At 39.9% G+C, this 19,716-nt stretch overlaps 1 protein-coding gene across 1 annotated transcript in view; it reads left to right on the top strand.

Moving 5' to 3' along the window:
- Positions 1 to 2,489: 2,489 nt before the first annotated feature.
- Positions 2,490 to 19,716, top strand: part of col4a1 (collagen, type IV, alpha 1) — a 54,021-nt gene continuing 36,794 nt past the window's right edge. The window contains exon 1 of the mRNA XM_037686183.1: positions 2,490 to 2,561. Within this exon, the coding sequence (XP_037542111.1) occupies positions 2,490 to 2,561 (72 nt within the window). The remainder of the gene's footprint in view (positions 2,562 to 19,716) is intronic.

Below are 19,716 nucleotides of genomic sequence, written 5' to 3'. Positions count from 1 at the left end.
TCAAGGTCAAGGTTTCTTTATTGTCATTCACATCTCATGTGGTACATGTGGTGGAAAAAAGTTGTGTACACATGGTCCCAGTTACATCCATAAAAGTATTAAAATGTAAAAGAAAAACAGTAATAAGATCGAAGATATGAACTAAGAAACGACGTGCTGACGTTAAACAACACTACCTTAACAAGTTTTAAACTTGTACATTTTTTTTATTAAAGCATTTGTTGAATTTGTTGCTGTTTTCACAGTCAAACGTATGTGACACTACAAATTAGACTGTATGTGCTGAACATAGAGCGGGAGTTCATGCTGATGTAGCTGAGGCTGCTGAGTGTATCAATCCCCCTGATCAGAACAGTTAAAGATTTACTCGTCTCCAGCTCAGACAGACGCATGCAGCAGCATCAGGTCACAGACATGTACATGGTTTCAGACTGAATACTTAACACTGCAACAAACTAAATGAACAGTGTTGTTGGTTTGGGCGGCTGAGGCTGAGTGGTTAGAGCAGTCGTCCTCCAATGCTAAGAGTTGGGGGTTTGAATCCACCAACAGTCACATGCCCAAGTGTCCCTGGGCAAGACACTGAACCTCATATTGTCCCGTCAGTGCATGAATGTGATAAAGCTCTGATTAGTCTCTTTAGAATGATTTGTTCATTTAGTTTTGTAGAGATCTAGTAGAGTGCTGTATGAATGAGGCACAGATTGTGTTGTAAAGTGCTTTGAGTGTCTTGATAAGATAGAAAGGTGCTATATAAGTACAATCCATTTTATTGAAAATGGAGAGGTTTAATATTAGCTAAAGGAGCTTTTCTATGAATGCTGTTGAGAAACAGTTGTTTAACAAGCCTGAAAAATTAATAAAAAACTTGCCCACATCTGTCTAATCATTAGTATCTTGGATGAAGAGTTGTGCTTGTCCTGAGCCTGGTTCTGCTAAAGGTTTCTTCCTCATGAGGGAGTTTTTTCTTCCCACTGTCGCCGTCATGCTTGCTCAAGATGAGAGTCTGTGATGGAGTTAAATTCAAAGCAGTCTGCTCCTCAGATAAATAGTGTTAACTTATTATTTTTATATATGAATGTTTCTGTTCAGTGTCCTGAGACGATTTCTGTTGTGACTTGGCCCTAAATAAATAAATGAATTGAATTGTCATTTTTTATACTATGTGCTCTATGACTGAAGTCACGGCTGCTGAAAACAATTTGACAGAACATCCCTTCAAAAATGACCAGACTATCCCTTTAACTGGTACTTTGCCTCTCATCTGTTGCCTGTTGGGGTGGAGAGCAGCCCCCACCAACTCAGGTATGAACGAACGAGCCCCCTTCTTTATTTCAACACTAAAGTAAAAAAAGCATCGCCTCAAAACTCAGTCCTGCAGGAAGCAGAGGTCGTGACCCCACCCCACAGTAGCAGGTCAAAGGGTCAGCTAAAACACAACTAACACAGACTCCAGTGTCCCATTTCTGTTTGTTCCTTTGACAGAAAGAAATCGCCACACATGTACTCATTTTTGCTGTGAAAGAAAAGCTTGCCTCACTTCAGCAGGAACTGCTCTGACATTTGTCAGTAAAATGTTGGCACCAGCATGCAAGACCTCCTCCCAGACACTCCCACTATAGTCTGAGGTCTGCATGTCACCAACCAAGGCAGTCCCAAACCAAAGTTTGAGTTTTACGCCTTTTAGTCCGCGGTTTTAAACAACAACAAAAAAAAGTTTTAAAAAAATGTGGGAAAAATTAAACTTACTGCGCGCACTCCCGAGGCGAGGATGATGATGGAGAGGCACAGAAGCAGCAGCCTGTTGATGAAGATGAAATGATCATAAACAAATCAATAATATGGCACTAAATGAGTATTTGTTTTTTAACCCATGATGTTACCTCAGGTCTTTCTGTCTCTTGTGTTGCGCCTGCATGGTCCAAACAAGCGCACGGTCCACAACTCACGCCACTTCTTTTACAGCATGACTGAGGCAGACCGAGCAGTGCTGGTACAGAAAGCATACAAATGCGTGCATTGTTTATTTATTTTTTTTTTTTTTGCCAATATTACGTTAACTTTTCATCGGTTTGGTAAAAAAGACGCACAACTTACAATATCCACGCGCGCGGCGGAGGAGTAGAGACGCTCTGAAAAACAAAGTTTAACAGTCACCTGCTGCACCAAACAACCTAAATCACATCCAAAAGCACAAAAGTGTCCCGAGCTCTCCTCTTCCTTACAGAGAAAAGTCTAAATGTTTGAACAACACGCTGGGAGTGAGTTTGGCTCAATGAGGGTGGTCTTTTGGGGAGGTGGGGGTGTGGTGCAGCAGGAACAAGACCAACTTGCATTGATCAGATCTTCACATAGTCTCGGACAATGATGCAGCCCAAAGTGCTGCCCGTGCTCCTCCGATAAAAATAAAACTGTGTTGAGTTGAGCGGAGGGCAGAGGACGAGGAGCGGTGGTTCGAGTTCCCAGAGTTCCCACAGCGCGCCGTCACCATGCTGTTACCGTCCGGCGCGCTCCTGCTGCTGGCGGCTTTCTGCTCCAACTTAGACCTGACACGGGCTGAGGTAAGAGAAATGCTCTACAATCATTTAAACTGTAGTCAGCCCAACATGTGCGCTGAATAACATCCACCAGCCTCTAATTCTGAACTTTTGATGCAGAGGAAACTGTCAGTCTGCCTCGTGATTCATGCGCTCTGCAGCTTCATGCGCCAATTATATCACTGAAACAATGATATTTACTTTGTTTTTTTACGTGTCGTGGTTTTGTTTAACGTGCCTTAGTGACAGTATTTAAGACATGCTGCTCTGAAACTTTCTGCCTCCTTCACTTCTGGAGAGGAGCTGCATGAGAAAAGGAGGAGGAAGAGGGTGGGGCGCGTGCGCCTTTACAGTAGCTGGAGTTTCTGTGTGTGCGCTGCTACACGCAAAGGTCTGGCAAAGTAATGAGATGCGCACTGTATGTATGTAGTTGTTGATATGAAGCAATGAATACAGTTTGTCTGTCTTAGTATTAATAATAAGTCTCATGAGTGAACTAAAAGAAATTAGGCAGATTAAGATTAAGGCCTGCTTTGAGATGGCTATTGTGGCCAGAGGATAAAAAGTTTAGTTGCATTTTGATTTCAAACTCACATGTGCCAGCATAAACCCTTAAAGCAGCAGTTCACATCAGTTTTGGGGCTGCTATGAAAAATTAATACCCTGTCGGCTGTAGATCTTTGAAGAGCCTCAATTTGAAGAATAAAGTTAGAGTCTGATAAGATTTATTTCATAACAGTTAGTTCAAGCAAATCCACAAACAAAACCAATTGTTGCTGTTATAAACTAAGCGTGTTTTTTAGTGGTTCATGCAAAATGCCGTTTTATAAATCTTTACTTTGGAACGACACAGTTATTAATTGAGAACAGTAACTCCTACATTGCATTGCAGTGGATACAACATTACATGTGCTATATTAGTGGCAGCTGCTGGGTGCTTTTGGGTGAAAAATGATAATGTTTCTTCCAGGATAATTGTGTAATTGTTTCTGCATAAGCTCCTTTGATATTTTAGAAACTGGAATTGGTCTTTTTTTATCACTTATTAGTCAAATTGAGGCCAATCAAACACCTATATAACAGATACGATATTAACTGCTCATAACCTTTCAAACCCCCATTCAAACGATCTGAGTTTTCACTTTATGTTCGTGGAAAATCTGATTAACGATACTCTTAAGGAATAATTTATTAAAAGAAAACAATAATCCAAAGTCAGACTTCAGTTCAGATGATGAGCTTCAGAAATGTAAACTGAAAAGATATAAATCAGAATCAAACATAACTGGACCAAAAGTTTCTGTCTCCTATTTTGTTCAAAGTAAGCCATGATACCAATTTTTTTGGCGCTGCCATGATATATTTCTGAAGCCAGGTGCGCACACTGGATATGGAGCTTAAAGTCATGCCTTCAAACCTGCACACAATCATGGTGTTTTTTTTAAAAGCATCAAATAACTACCGGTAAATACACACATGAATTAATAATAGTTAGCTTCTGGAAAAAGATCTGAGGTACATTTTGTAGTAACAAGTAACACCTGTTATAGGTTTAAACGTATCTCCAACCAGTCTACAGGGGACACTCATTTAGTGTCTGCTTCAACTTCTGGGCTCCATTCTTGTTACAACAGTCTGTATGTCTATGTGCTGAATAGAGGTAGATATTTGGGGTCTTTTCAGATATCTGGTCTCTCAGCTCACCAAAAAAACTCCTCACTTTTGTTGAGCTGATTCAACTGATGCAGATTTCAAAAGACAGACATAATTCCCACCCTGAGTCCAGAGCCAGGACACAATCCACCAACTTAACTGCAAAGATTTGACAAGGAACTGCTGAAGATGGGTTGATTACAGACACAAAACAGGTGAGATAATTACCAAACAAAGTTCAGGTGTGCAGAAGAAGCTGTTGGTTAGACTGAATGGAGTCCAGAGACAAGACCGGATCATCTAAAAGAAAACCGCATGAACACTTCCTTTAAGGAACTTACCCATAACAGGTTTTGTAATTAAATTAAATTAAATAAAGTGTGCAGTGAAACTTTCATCTCACTTAGAGAAAGCTATCATCAATGTTGAACTTTAAAGATGTGGAGGAACCAGATGTTCATCAGTTTATTGCAGGAGCACTGATGTTTCAGAGCCTCGTCAGGATGTACCTTTATTATACAAGTGACAATAAAACGTAACTTTATACGAGTCACTTTTATACATGGCTAAATGTCAGCTAACAAACCACACACCGTCCTCACGTTAAAACGCTGACCATCATTCACGTTCAGGATACAAACCAAAGCATTGCGGCTGTGACTATTATCCACAAATGTTATATTACCAAAACAATCTGCAATTTTTAAACAAACCTTCCCTTCAGGGAGACGTGAAGTGATAATAAAAGGAAGCACAAACATGAAGTGGACACTGAACATCTGGACAGAGGTTAGGACAGAACATCTTGTCACTGATCAGATGACACCATCGTAATTTGAGTATTTGAACGGTCTGGATTTATTGGACGTTGAATGTGTTCTCATCCACCCATGGGAGGTCCTCAGCAAGGAGGCTTGTGATCTGCTGCTCTTTTATCCAGGAGCCCATGTTATAAACTTAAACGTGGTCCCAAGCTTGTTCATTTTAACAGAACATGAGATATTGATGAAGCCTTCCGGATCGAAGGCGAAACGTTTCAGCACAAAAAAAGAAACTGTCCAGGTGACCTGACTGAAAAATGTTGGATTGGATTCCTGGATTATTGAGCATGGACTTTGTTGTTAACATGAGATATTGTTGACCTTATGAAGTCAAGGGGCTTCACTTTGGTTTTTCTTGTATCTCTGCACGCTCAGAGACGTGACTTGGAGTGAGACTGAACCTCCTGTTTGGACTCCGTCACAATCAGCAAAAGCTCCTGGCTAAACTATTCAGGGTCGAGCACAGACGTACATGAGCATGCACTAATGCGATAACCCTGAACCCAGAGCGGGGTCAGGCTGACTTCACAAAGGCTGCTATGAAATGATAGCACAGAAAATGTTCTTGCTTTTTGCCCCTTTTTCTTAAACACCCGCCACAAAAACCACTGAAACGAGTTTAACTTGACGTTGACCTTTGCCTACATTTCTTGCAATGGCACCGTCTAACTCTGAGAACATTCTTCAACTGTTTTTCCTACACAGAACTGAGTTTCTCTCCCTTGGTGGTCATTAAGTGTGGTCAGAGTGTGGGTAATTCCTGGAGGAGATTCTGGAGGAGGAAGACCCACAGATTCTTGGAGTGAGATCTTGTGAGTGGGATGTTGAGTAGCTGGATTGTGGAAAGATGGTGAGCTATAATGTCCTGAGACTTCACAGGTGGGATCCATAATGAACAAAGGATATAGCATATGCTTGATCTACGACCTGCTGAAAGATAAACTTTGGGATCTGACATGATTTGTTGGTCTAAGTGCCGACAGGACAACTTGAAGCTTTGGCTGGTCCTGCAGATACACCCCCTCTACACACACATGCACAGACAACAGCTGAATATGTCACTGCGACTGACCACCAACCAAGTAGTGCATCCTGGGAAGGTCCGACCTGCCTGCTGCAAAAATGCCTACATTTGGAAATGTTTCTTGTCCTCCTATTTTAACAGGCAGCTAGCAAGGATAATTCTCCACTGACCTTGTTACTCAAATACCGTGGCAGGTATGCCCCACTTTTAACTTGTGTGACTGTGTGTGAGTTCCTTGCCTCTGACATCTCTGACATGGAAAGGACTAAAGGAGTTGGCTAAACATTGTGCAGACCTTTTTTTTTTAATCCCCCAAGGTCTGACTCAGGCATCACGGAGGAGACAGTTTTCTCAGATGTGTCACAGTTACGTCCTTTTCACACATAAAGCACTTGTTCCGTCTCACGCTATTTGTACGGTAGTTAGCCAAGAGATTGGTTACTTCCCCCAAAGTGCATTGCTGTGGTCAAAGTGCACTTTAGCTGTTTCACGGTAAAATTGCTTAGTCTTAAATGTCACTTGTGGTCTGGATGGAGGTGCTGTAATGGATATGTCCGTCTGACAAGGAGGTGGGAAAAGGAGAGGGATGGAAGGGAAGACTTGCGAGGAGGTGATGAGGGTGTGTGCCCCAGAAGTGGAAAAGAAATGTGTGTTGATACGCCGTGACAAATCGTTTAGTTTCACTGCCTGGTCTTTTACCTGGACTTCCATCGCCTGCTGCCAAATTGTCTCATGGATGGAGTGAAAGACAGTGATGACTGTGTATTTAAATTAATGCCTTTATGTGTTTTTTGTTTTGCTGGATACGTTTTTGGTTAGTTTTCCTGCAGCTATTCTTTTTTGGATTGCGTTCGACTGCAAGAACAGATGGACGACTGAAGGATGGTGTTTACTCAAAGCTTCCATAGAGCCCAGAGGCTTAATTGTGTTAGTATAACTTTTCCAGACAACATTTAGAAAAGAAGTTACTCTTGTTGTCGGCATGTGTCGCTTTTGTGCAGAGCATCAGGAAGGAACCAGTCTTTCAGCTCAGTGGTGTTTTTGACCTGAAACTATGATGCACATCAATATCAAAGATATTACAACAATAAAGCAAATCACATCTCATGTTAGTAAGTTTTTAAAGGTAGATGGACTTTTGATTAAATTCAGAGGCCGTTCTTGATTGCAAACAGGTTTTTGGTTGAAATGTTCCCCTTGTGTTGCCATTTAGTGCTCTGCTAACATTAGTCCAACGGGACATTAACTCTACATTGTTTCCAAATGTTGGCTGCCTTTAAAGATGGAGAGATACTCATATATATTCTTGCAATGAACAGTTTCTTTCAATTGAACTACGTGTTTTTCTCTCCCATCTCAACAATAGTTGGCGCTTTTTCTGTTGTGACTGACAAAAAATAAGAAACAACCACAAACACTCACACTTCAGACATATTTTGTTGCAGTTTTGAGCTGCATTTATTACATAGACTGGTTTTTTTAAACACCCTTAAAGATGTCTGTCCTTCAGAGAATGTCAAGACAGACAAGAAAATAAGTATTAAACAACGTAATGAGCTGCTGTCGATGCTAATAAAAACAGGAAGATGAGGCTGATAAGATGAGACTCTTTGTGGTGCTTAAGTTAAATTTGATTTTTATGTCCCAAGTTGTTCATTTCACTGATGCCTTGTTGCAGTTTCTCCTTAACTATTGTAATGTTACATAGAACGATTGATGAAGGAAAACAGAATCAACCTTCATTTACTTCTGGAGTAATTAGAAGTAAAATGGTCAAGAATATGAAAGCTTGAATTTGAACTGGTTTCATCGACCTAAGAAAGGTTGCAGCTTTTTGTTTGACTCAACCTTTCGGAGCATCAGAACAGTGCTGTACAATTAACAAAATGACATTTTATGTGTTCTTCAGGTGGTGAACAACAAACACACTTTTATGCTTGAATTCCTACATTTTATGCCAGATTTTAATTTTCTTTACATATTGAAGCAGAGAAATTTAAACATCTGTGTCTGGACAAGAAGACATACTATAGAGTAGTGAGACCAGCTATGTTGTAGGGTCTGGAGACAGTGGCTTTGACAAAAAGACAGGAGAAAGAACTGGAAGTGGCAGAAATGAAGATGTTGAGGTTCTCCTTAGATTAGGAATGAGATCATCAGAGGTACAGCACAGGTTGAACAACTGGGAAATAAAGTTATAGACACCAGACTGAGATGGTTTGGACATGTCCAGAGGAGGGACAGTGGGTATATTGGTAGAAGGATGTTAGAAATGCACCTGCCAGGAGACAAAGACAAAGAGGAGATATATGGATGCAGTTAGAGAGGACATGGAGGGAGTTGGAGTGAGGACAGAGCTGAAAGAAGAAAATTGAAGACATCCATCCATCCATTATCTTTACCCGCTTTTTCCTTTTTGGGTCATGGGGGTCACTGGTGCCCATATCCAGCAATCACGATGTGACCCTGGACAGGTCTCAGTCCCTCACAGGGACACATAAAGACAAACAACCATTCACTCTCTCACTCACACCTAGAGACAATTCAAGTCACCAATCAGACTAACATGCATGTTTTTGGTCTGTGGGAGGAAATCGGAGCACTCGGAGAAAATCCACGCATGCACGGAGAGAACATGCAAACTCCACTGAGAAAGGTGTCCGGCTGGGATTTGAACCTGCGATCTTCTCACTGAGAGGCAACAGCTCTACCAACTGATCCACTGTGCCACCTGAAGAAAACATTAATAAGAAACATTTGAGTAATTTTTTCATGAGTCGCCTTGCACAATGCATTTTACCTCAGTTTAAACATTTATCAGACACCAGATTAAGATCAACCACAAACGTCTTCGACTTAAACCGTTTGGTTTAAAGAACACAGCAGAGCCTGATTAGCACCAGACTATTTAAAGTCGTTAAGGTTTGGCAAACAGTAAAAAAAGCAGGTTAGGTTTTAGAAAAAAAGTTTTGTTTTTGACCTCTAATAAAAGCCTTTGAAACATTGCACCTTAAACAGTTGGTTGTAAAATATGCCTAAAGTATGATTGTTTAACATTTGCATATGAGTACAGATATGTTCTTAGTTGAGTAAATGCATCCTGACTATCAGGCCAAGGTTTGTCATTTCTTTCACCATGAACCTTCAAGCATAAAGACAAACAGCTTTGGCTTTGAGTTCTAGCTTGCTGTAAAGATGTGTTTACTGTATTTAAGGTTAAAGTTTTAGGTTTTGACTAGTACAGTAGTGTGTTTTGACTTACGAAATATGTACCGCCTTAATCTTAGTTTGATTAAAGAAATGCTGTTCATGACAGAAAATGTGTCGATGTCAGGAGATTTCTGACAAATGCTCTGAAGGTTGACAAAGGTGGTCAGAGTCAAGGTGCCGACATTTAATTTCCTCTCTGCTTTTATCCTTCTGCACATACACTTGAGTATTTAGGACTTTCTAAATACAAATTCCAGAGCTCAAATGTCCAAAAAGGAGCTACAGCTCTTTTTTTTTTAACAACACAATGAAAGTTAGGTGTGATTAGGTAAAGCAGGGTAAAAGGTGATGGGTGCTGACTAACGCAGGGCGACAGTACAGATGTGCGGGAGACACATGTTTCACATTTGTCCCACTGCAGATTAATTGATTCAGGCTCCATCTGACATGTGATGTGTATTTTATTACGTGTAGCCTTTCAACAAGTCAGAACATTAGAGCAGTGAAGGCACTTGGGTGTTTTTTCAGCTAAACGTAACATAAATCTATATTTTTAGGTGCATTTTTATCCACGCTTCACTCCTCACACTAATTATAATGACTGAGGAAACTGTAACTCTGCGTTTTTTGGTGTTTTTTTTCCAAACGTTCTCCAAATGAACGGGAGAACTGATGAAATTACCAGATTGTGAGCACCTGAGACAACTTGTGTATCCATAGCTAGATCCTTGAACCTCTTTCCTGTCAGAACAGATGCATTATTCATCTCCTTTTGCTTTTTATGTTGCTGCTTGAGGCTGAGCTCTGGCAGATAGCTGAACACTGAGAGCTAACCAGCTGTTTTTGGCCTTTATCAGCTAAGTAGGAAACAAGCTAAACTAGTCACATGAGCAGATTCAGATCGGAGGAAGAGGAGATATTCTAATTTCTAAATGCAAAGCTGAATTCAGGGGATAATGATACATTTTAAACAGACCTTTCTTCAGGATTTGCATGAATGTATGACAGAGAAATCTTACGTTTACAATATGCACAGAAGCAGTTAGATCTAAAAAATGCAGCGTAAAAGGGATAAAACAATATTCCAACAGAAAACAAACAAGTCACGTGGGGTGCTATCATCAGGTAAAAGAACTGCATCACCTAAATGTTTCTTGTAATTCAGTGACAAAAGATCCTGATGTGTGCAATAATCCAGGTAGAAAAATCTAAAAAAGTCAAATCTGGTCCTCTGGACATAAAAAAAAACAAAACAAAACAAAAAATTTGTAGAAACTTTCATCCAAAAGACTTCCTCAGTCTGAGGTGCTGCATTCAGCTCAGTCTTATAAATAACACCTTCTTGTAGACAAAAGCTTTCCTTATCTTCTAATAGTTTCCTTATTTAATTATCACACTCGTTAAAAAAATCCAGTGTGTTGCTGACAATGATTTTAGGACAGCGTACAGTATGACTGGCTGCCACAAATGGAAACAGCAGTGCTAAAACTATGACAGTGCAGCTATCCTTGGTGATTCTTGTCCCTCTATTCAAAGAGCTTTCTACACTGAAGATAACATTTCCACACTCAGCTCATAAGATCTAAACCATTCCTTAAAACTGCTATTATTTTTACAAACTTGCACATTATGACAACATATGTTTATAATGTGAGTTTTTTCTGGATTGAGTCCTTGCATGACAATGGTTTGGAGAAACACTAACATAATTATTCTGCTTATTTCTCTGTAACTTCAGCTTCAGAGCACAGACTCTTAGTTTCACTTAAAAATAAGCGGGTATAAATAACTTTGGACAGTTCTGCAAATCATAATTTGTGTGAGAAACCTTCAGACTGGAAGCACTGAGTCAGTGCTTCAGTCCCAGAGGTCACCTTTTGTCCCCACGTGCCGACATTATTCCCAGATCCTTGAACAGTATTAAGAGGGACGCAAGCCTGACCCAGCCCCTTCTCGTCTTTGTGAGCATAAAAGGAAAGGAAAAGGCCTTCCTCTGTGGAGAAAGAATGGCTTCCTCCATCACATATCCGGTGCTGCACATTCTCAGCTGAGCCACTGAAGGAATGTGCCCATAAACTCAGCTGGCTCTTTTTATTAATAACAATAAATTGTTGCCCTTTAAAGACAGTATGTAAAAAAAAAAAAAAAACAGTAAAGGTTTATCTCTATTTAATTAAACTGCAGGAAAATAAATGCTGATAATGAAACTTTGACAAAACTATAAGCATTATCAATAACGACAATAATGAATTCTGATTTTTATGCATTTATATGCCAAAGTATCTATTTAGGGGAGCTTTAGGGGTAAGGGTTAAGTTCTGGACTGTATGCACAAAAGTTAGAGTTGGAAAGTTCCAACTGAGACAAAGAGATTAGTCGAAGTCTGCCCTAATTTGTTAATAAGGTGACGTTTTATCCACATCCTTTTCCTTACACCACAGTCGAATTCCAAGGAAGCCTTGAGCGTTATCAAGATGACCTTTAATTTGAAAGCTTTACTCCAGTGTGTGGATCCCCTTTAATGGGCTGGGCAGAGGTCACAGGTCAACAGGATGATCCGGTGAGGGTCATGTGACTGGCTGAGATGAGATGCCGATGAATGACCTGATTATGAAGGATCAGTGATCTTTGCAATCCAAGGCGAGAATCATATAGGAGCTATGATGCTTTAATATGTTGCAAAATTTTGAAATGCAGCTCAGCATCACTTAATACATTAAAGCACATTGTTGATAAGTTAAACCAATTTCATCTATCATCTTTATTCTAATTCATCAACATTTTTTCTATCACAACACAGCTTTGTACCATGAAGGTTACAGATGGTAAACTCCATGTTGATGAAATGATACAATATATTTTCTTTTTTACATAACAATATTGCAAATAAACAGATATAAACAGTACGAATCAGCAAAGTCTGAGAACCTTCGTAAAATAGTGTTCCCACACCTCACCGGTTGCCATTGCTGGTTCTTCTCCAGGGCAGAATAGTTATAGAGAGGATTAAACAGTGCAAGACGAGTGATTAGTCCAGTACATTTCTCATTCCTTATGTTGTTTGCAATAATATACTGAAATTGCATGACACAAAACAGAGTTAGCCAAATGCCAGCTCCTTCCTATTCATAATTTGTTGATAATCTGTGCGACTCATTAGCTCTTTAGCCACATGGATTGTATAAAGTGCTGGTTGTGCATAATGTGTTGGCAGGAGCACTGAGCCTTTCTGTGTCTACACTCAGATAACAACCCTGGCGGGCACATCACTTCATGAATTGAATTTTACATGTGAGGATGTTCTGGGTGGGCTGGCTGAAATGTTCAGGACTGTACACTGCTCACCACATGTGCTGATAATCTCAAGATATGGGTTGTGTTCACAACTATGTTCACATCTGCTGATGTGGCTATATAAAAATGTGCACATTAAGTTAAAACGTTAGGCAACACAGATGTTATGGTGCATCGTAATGGGTAAATAAGTTAATATTGTATTTGTTAATACTTTATTTAGCAACTATATCGTTTTCAGATGTGTCTTTAAAGTGTCGTTTTATGGGTTCACTCAAACTCAAATTTAGTCACAAAAGCATAAACATTAGGATACCTGCTAAACTAAGATTTCACAGACATTCCCAGTGTCTGGAATTCATTTTGCTTGTGCGTGTTTTTAATTTGTGTAGGTACGAGCTGAGTCCATGTGTGTGAGAAAGTCTCAGCAGATGCATCTGCTTTTGGTTACGGGAGTCCTGAATTATTTCTCTGTGGATAATTACCTGCTGCTTGTGGGCAGAACAGGTCATGTTTTACATTAAACCAGAGCAAATAGGTGAAATGAAAAGGAAAACATAGACTATATGTGAATTAGCTCTCCAAGTGTATTATAGTAATTTCAGCTCTACTGGGATAACTGTAGGATTTGTTTTCAGTCTAAACTGTGCTCGGATAATAAAATAAACGGATCGTTAGCTTAACTTAGCACTAAAGGCTTCCTGTATTAACTGTAAAATATCACGATGTGAAATATTATACTTTCTAAAAAAAACAAATTATGCTGTTGTATCGGTGAACTTTAGAAAGCTGCTATTCTTTTTCTGTGGACAGAGCTAGCTTAGCCTTTTCTTAGTTAGCTTAAAGCTTTTCTGTTGTCTCATTTCATTGTCTCTGTTCGTCTACTCATCTAAGTGAGTATGCAGAAAAGTTTATTCACCTAATACTTGTTACTTTCCTTTAAACCATCCACTAGGGAGCACAAGCCAGTGTATCGCTTGTCAGTCCAAAGCCCGAGTAAATGATGAGTGTTGTGTCAGGAAGGGCATCTGCCGTAAAATACGTTTGCCAAAACTAATATGTGAGTTCATCCAAACAACGCCATACCAGATCCGTCAGGACCCGGGTTAACAACATCCACTATCAGTGCTGTTGACAAACAGGGTGCCAGCAGAAATTGTGCTACTCGTGGTCAAAGACATGAGGAGGGACGCATGTCAGGAGACAGAGGGAGAAGAGGAAAGTCAAGTATGTAGGACGGAGAGTGGCAACTCTAAATGACAGTAGAGAGCTGGCTGACACGATGCAGAGAAGGAAGGTAGATGTTTTATATATCCAAGATACCAAGTGGAAGGGCAGCAATGCTCGCAGCATTGGAGCAGAGTTTAAACTGTTTTACCATGGTGTGGATAGAAAGAGAAATGGAGTTGGGGTGGTCCTGAAGGAGGAGTTGGCAAATACAGTAATGTAGTAGAGGTGAAAAGAGTGTCAGATATCTAAGTGATATTATCTAAGTGATAAGGGCAGCGCTTCACCGAAGCTGCAGCCTCTGTGCATTTTTGTCTACTTTTGTTAGACGTCTGTACTGGAATATATTTTTGCTGTGATTAACTGTGCAATGACACTAAAGTTGATTCTGATAGGATGATGTGTCTGAAGGTAGATGTAGGTCTAATGCTAAACGTTTCCTTTAAAATGTAAAATAAAAATATTAAAAAATAAACTGAAATACTAGAATATAAAAATGCTAAAAATATGCAAATCGAATAATTCTCAGTCGGGTCATCTGGACAGTTTCTTTTTTCATAGAGACGTTTCGCCCTCTATCCAGAGGGCTTCATCAGTCAGAGGAGTTCCAGTAAACTGTTTCCCACCAAGCAGTAAACTCCTACAGTGGACCAACCAGTTTGCTGGAGCTAAGATGGTTTCTGGGGGTTGTCCTGTCCCTCGTCGACTCCTCCCAGTCAGGCAGCCACAGCCAAAGTGGTTCAAAGCAAGAAAGTTCATGCTCAGTCATCCAGGTACCAAACCCAATAATTCTCAGTCGGTCATCTGGACAGTTTCTTTCTTTTTTTTCTTTATTTTGGGAGGAGTCGACGGGAGGCAGGACGGCCCCCAGAAACCATCTTAGCTCCAGCAAACTGGTTGGTTCACTTAAGGCATTTACTGCTTGGTGGGAAACAGTTTACTGGAACTCCTCTGACTGATGAAGCCCTCTGGATAGAGGGTGAAACGTCTCCATAAAAAAAAAGAAACTGTCCAGATGACCCGACTGAGAATTATTAGATTCCAGATGGACATTTTTTACCAAAAATTTGTAGCTTGATCACGATTCAACATGATAATTATTGTGAGGATCTATTAAAATAAATAATAAGGTTTTGCTACCGCTGCAAATAATTTAAATTGTTTTTCTTGACAATACGGTTTCAGCACTACAATTGACCCACTAAACGGATGGCATTAAACTATAAAATAACTGTTTCAAACCCTTTTGGATAACTGAGCTTCCCAAAACATTTTTATAAGCATTATGTTATTATAGAGAGTCGAGACAAAGATTGAGCTCTTCAGTTACAATAAGGAGGCACATTCTTTACGTCTCTATAAAAAAAGAAACTGTCCAGATGACCCGACTGAGAATTATTGGATTTGGTACCTGGATGATTGAGCATGAACTTTATTGCTTTCCATCTGGAATGTATTACTTCAAGTCAAACCAAGTGTTTGTACAATCCACAATCGATTTTATTATATTACTATGTAACGACTTGACACAGGACTGGAATGTTCATTTGGAATAAAGAAATCACAGACGCACACAAATATGAAACATCCCTCCTATCAAACTAAAGCTATTCCATATCTTGTGGTTCTGGTGTGTGCACATGCAGCTCATCCTCTCAGACACACACAAACACACACGGGCTTGTTTACAGAGCAACCTGGACTCAAAGCCGTCTTCCAAGTATGGCAGTCAGACAGAAAACTCCCCTCCTCCACTGCTATTCTCTCATCCCGGCCTCAGTAGCAGAGAAGTTCAGGAATGTTAGAGTGACATGGTTCAACCCAGCGCAGGCTGAGTGACGGCATGTCACCTTTTAATACTACACTTTTTGCTGTTATAATTTACCCCCTTTCTATATTAGTCTGTCTAGCTTTTGGTTCGTCAAAAGTAACAATTCTTACAGTAATAATCATACTCTGCTCTATAATTATTCTATGTGCTGCTGCTTAATGGGCCCTGCTGCCCAGTTAGCTCCTTTAGACATTTTTGGAGTTAAACTGTCCTAATTGTCTCCATATGGAAGCAATAGTCTGTGGTTAAATGTCATAAGTACATTTTTATGACTGACTTACACAGGTCAAACACGTATGTCGCTGTTGTAAATTAACTGTGACAGAGCAGGATCCCATTTGATGACTCATAATGATGGTTCTGTATACAGCAGATTGCCATCTAATTGCCGCGTTGGAATTTTGACCGAGTTGAAAGAGACGCAGGAGCTCGAAGGACTCGCTTTCAGCGCAAGGACAGAAAAAAAAAACGTTTGTGTCGTGCAACGGGATTTGTTATTTCAGTCAATCCGCAGGAGGGCCCAGATGTTTGTGTGAAAGTTCACTGATATGTTAACAACTTCGCGAGGCTGCACAATATTTACAGCTGGGCCACAGAACCTAGCTTCATCGGATGTCATCAAGAGTAATTAGATGAGCCAACTTGATAACCAGAGGAGACAAAACGCCCCAAACACAGCGCAAAATGTAAATGCAAACGGTCGTGATGCAACATCATGGCTAACCTCATGTGATGGCTCTGGATTGTGATGGGTTGTGGCAGTCTAGATTGCAGGAAACATTCAGAATTTCTTTCCTTTTCTCAAACATCCATGGAGTCACTGCTGTCAGATTCAACTGCTGTAGGAGACACGAAAGAAGCCAGAAAACTGAGATCACCAAAGTCAGCAACGATTACAACAATCAAAACCCATCCTATAGTCACCGAAAGGGCATATTCAGTTTGGACAGACAGGAAAAATACGACTGATTAAAGGATTGACGGCATTGTGCAAAGAAACCTATTTTAGAGTTGCTACAGAGACACGCCATGAGGAATGCCAAGCATGCTCTATGAAAATGAAAATGTGCAACTGATTTATTTCTTGTACTTCTTGGTAAAATCCATGTCAGAATGGAAGGAAGGCTCATCTCTGCTTCAGCACAGCAGAGAATATAGTTTATAGTCAAACATTATTTTTACAATATCAAACTGCTGATCAGGAAAACGTGTTAATAAAAAGTACAGTATCGCTGCTGTGCCCCAAAAATACTTGTTAATATTTCCCAGTTTCCCATAAAAGTGTGATGTCATCATAAAAAGCATTATATTTACATTTTATTTATTTATGTGTGAAGACGTTGGGAAGAATGTCAGTGCACAGCCCCACCAAGATATGGTGGAGGTTTCTAAAATACTTGAGCAGTGGTGGGAGGTTATGGCATGTGGAATGTGATGCTGTTTAAAAAAAAAAGCCTGCTGATGACACTGACCAGATGTTTGTGTGATCTTTAGTTTCCTTTAACATGGATGAAGGGATGCAGAGAACCAGCTCCAGCTGTTGCACATGTACAGTCCATGTGGAGCAGCTGCAGCCAATGGGAATGTTTCTGCCCTCATGTGGGAATGATCAGAACTGCTGTTAGCTGAAACCTTGCAGGGCTTGGATTCACTGCAAGGAGGTGGAAATGTTCACTTGCCGTGCTTGGAGACTGGCTGTTGATCCTCCAAACTGGATTTACACACTTTATGAAGAACGGAGATTCTGAGTCATACGACTACACAAGATTTAGTGACAAACTTTATGACTTTACTCGCAGAACTTCAGGAAAATACTTTTTTTGTGTATGTTTGTATAAAATGTGCTGAAAGAAACTTCATAATTGTGTAACCGATGCCTTTCTTTGCACCCTTTGTCTTTCCACAAGCCGTTTAGAGTCCATACATCTGTTACTAAGTGTTTCGTGAGAAAGTCAAGGTTAGGAATGCAGTTTGACTGCAAATGTTTATGACAAATTTCTACATTTATTGATTGTGAGAAAGTTGGGAATTTCTCCCCTCTTGATGAAAAAGTTATTATTATTTTTAAATCTCAAGCCGCTTGTTGCTTTTTAGATTATTTTTCATTTATTTTTTCAGTTTTTTTTTGTGATGTTAGTTACAAAACTGTGCTGATAAACATGCTAAATGTTGCTGTAGGTACTAACCCATAATGGGAGACTGTGACGAATTAAGGATTCAACGCAATCTGCTGGCTTCCTTAGATAAATAACTTTTACTAATGGTCTTTTTTAATGTATATGAAAGTTTCTGTTCAGTGCCCTGAGAGAACTTGTGTTTTGACTTGGTACTAACTAAAATAAACTGAACTGAATTGAACGGATAGCTCCATCACTAAAAGATTCAAACTATTCATTTTAAAGCAACAGACACTTAAAGGGAAACTTTTAAACAGATTGTGACAAGTAATGCTGCATAACATTATGAAAATAATTGTTTTGAACATTAAAAAATGTAAAACTAATCAAACAGACCCCCAAAAGGAAACTAAATCATTCAGAACTAAAATATCTTGGGACACTTGGATCACTGTAACATTTTGTGCTTTCTGCTGTAACACGATGTTTCTTATTAGCATCCAGGGATGAAAACAGCCCAATGAACGTGTGTGCTTTGGTTTGTGATTGTGTTAATGCTGAGCTCTTTGGGGCAGAATTCCCTGCAGGTTCAGGTCTTTAATCTCGAGAGCAAACATTGCACATCACTTCCTCTTGGGCTCGTCTCTGGTCTGTTTGTGTCCCATGATGTCAGACGTATAAAAAAGTGTTGATCAAAATAAAGTTTTTTGGGGAAAACGCCTCATCAGATGGGATCCCTGGCACGTCTGACATAATAATAATCTAAATCATCGCACACTGACAGATGATGGCTGAACATGCGTCAGATTTTATGAGCTCCATGCATTTCACAATCCTCTGCTGGCATTTAAAAAAAATTTTTTTTACATCTATCTTATATTCTGTCAAAACAAACTGTTTGGTTTGTGTTTCCTTGGCAGCCCAAGTCTCAGTAAACAAGCACAAACACTCTGTCATAAACACACAATTATGATAAGGCACTGTTTGTGCAGTGCCCAGTAAAAGTAAGCAGTCTGCCAGCACATGCCATGGTGATTTTCACAGTTTGGAGACACCTAGACCTGCAATTCATCCAGAGTTGGGAATAAAGTAAACTTGTGTCTGGGAGCACGTGAGTCTGTTTGCGGACCTGTTCAAGTCCCTCCAGATCTCACTGACTCACTGACCATGGACATTAATACTCATCACTACCCAGCCTCAACCCCGAGCCTGTTTGCTCTGAGGAAGATCGCACAGATTTTGGGCTGAGTCACAGAATCATCACCTCATTACATTCTCACAGTTTCCACTTTCCTTCACATCACACATGGAGATTAATGTCTTTTTTTAAACACTGATGTATTTTTGGCATCATAGTTTATCAACTACAAGTGTTTATTGTACCCAACAGCAGAGTTACTGAGATGCAAGTTCAATTATTTTAGTTCATTAAAATATCTGAATAATAATACACTCCATCCATCCATTATCTTTACAGGTGTCTCTTGTAAATAAGTCCCCGTGGCTCAATGGGACTAACCTGTTTAAATAAAGATTGAATGAATTAATGAAATCTTCCGCTTGTTCCGAAGTCGGGTCAAGCCTGTATTCGCAATCTCATTATTTCGGTCACTACAATCGTGACCATAGATGAGAGTAGGAACGTAGACCGACTGGTAAACAGAGAGCTTTGTCTTACAGCTCAGCTCCCTCTTCACCACAACGGACCGGCACAGAGTTTGCAATACTGTAGACGCTGCACCAATTAATCTGTTAATCTCACGCTCCATTCTTCCCTCACTCATGAACAAAACCCAGAGATACTTGAACTCCTCCACTTGAGGCAGAACCTCACCCTTGACCTGAAAAGAACAATCCACAAGTCAGTGCTAAGACAGTGTTGACAATGACACTTGAACAAAATTACTTTATGTGCAGAGTTGAGTCAAATCTTTTACTGTCCTGTGCAAAGGTCTTGAGTCATTCCTCATTTCTTTATATTTTGTTTCCAAGCAGCCAGATA

This window comes from Nematolebias whitei, chromosome 13 (genome assembly GCF_014905685.2).
Source record: "Nematolebias whitei isolate Nwh7 chromosome 13, NemWhi1, whole genome shotgun sequence".
Taxonomy (NCBI): Eukaryota; Metazoa; Chordata; class Actinopteri; order Cyprinodontiformes; family Rivulidae; genus Nematolebias; species Nematolebias whitei.
The sequence above is the reverse complement of the archived record's forward strand: the minus strand, read 5'-3'. Positions and strand labels throughout refer to the sequence as shown.